Below are 1,094 nucleotides of genomic sequence, written 5' to 3' on the forward strand. Positions count from 1 at the left end.
GTTTACACTGATCACCAACCTTTGAAGGGATTATTGAAAGCAAGGCACGATAACATATCATCGCGTTTATTCCGTCTAACCCAGAAATTAACTGATTATAACATCGAGGTTATATGTAAACCTGGAAAGAAAAACGGAAATGCAGACGCGCTAAGTCGAGCATTCCCTGTGCAAGAGGAAACCGAACCGGCACCAAGCACAAGTCATTCATCACCACCAATCTGTCCCATAATGGATTTTGATTTAGATGAATTTCTCAAAGATGCCAACATCGACAATCCTCTCTACAATGAAATACTAAAGGATTTAGAAGAATCTGTCTCACCACCTCAGTCAACGGACAAAGATATCGAAGAAACTCCCTTCAACATAAAGAAGACAAGAATCATCCTAGGAGAAATGCCTGACAACGAAATCAAGAAGCGAATTGAGAAAACAAAAAACTATCTGACGGACAATTTAGATAGATTAAAAGAATTTGCTCCAACACCTATACCAATAGCTTCCGTACCTGAAAGATTTTCGCACCTACTACAATTAATAATCCCAAAATATTATGTAGTAAAAAACCTCAATCCCGATCTACAAATAAACGCTTCTATGTATACCACAATAACAAGTGTCTTAGACCTAGCAAAAGTCATTTGAAAAAGATGAAAGAACGGAAAGTACAAGGATAATAGAAATTACAAACTGGTCAAATCTAAATGAATTCAACGCAGCAGTTCATTTCATTCTAATTACTTTAAAATTATTAAATCTGACGGCGCATTATAAAATCGAAGACGCATATCCACGCATTGTACGTAAACCCCAAATGCAAATGAACATAATAGCCAGACAACACGAGCAGGGACATCTCGCCTTGGACAAAATGAAGCAAGAAATCCAGAAATTACATCATTGGCCTGGAATGACTACGCAAATTTCTGATTACATTCTAGCATGCCCACAATGTGCCACTAAACCCACTAGACGTTTAGTTCGAGCAGAAGCTGTCATAATTGAACCCGCTCAAAAACCTTTTCAAATAATAAATGCAGATAAATTCACTTTCGAAAGAGAAGATTTTTTATTGATAGAAGATAGCATGA

General features: G+C 36.9%; 1 protein-coding gene across 1 annotated transcript in view; it reads right to left on the reverse strand.

Moving 5' to 3' along the window:
* Nucleotides 1–740: 740 nt before the first annotated feature.
* Nucleotides 741–1,094, reverse strand: part of LOC117178632 — an 81,277-nt gene continuing 80,923 nt past the window's right edge. The window contains exon 3 of the mRNA XM_033370055.1: nucleotides 741–908. Coding sequence (XP_033225946.1) covers nucleotides 741–908 — 168 coding nt within the window. The remainder of the gene's footprint in view (nucleotides 909–1,094) is intronic.

The sequence above is a fragment of the Belonocnema kinseyi genome, chromosome 8, assembly GCF_010883055.1.
Source record: "Belonocnema kinseyi isolate 2016_QV_RU_SX_M_011 chromosome 8, B_treatae_v1, whole genome shotgun sequence".
Lineage (NCBI taxonomy): Eukaryota > Metazoa > Arthropoda > Insecta > Hymenoptera > Cynipidae > Belonocnema > Belonocnema kinseyi.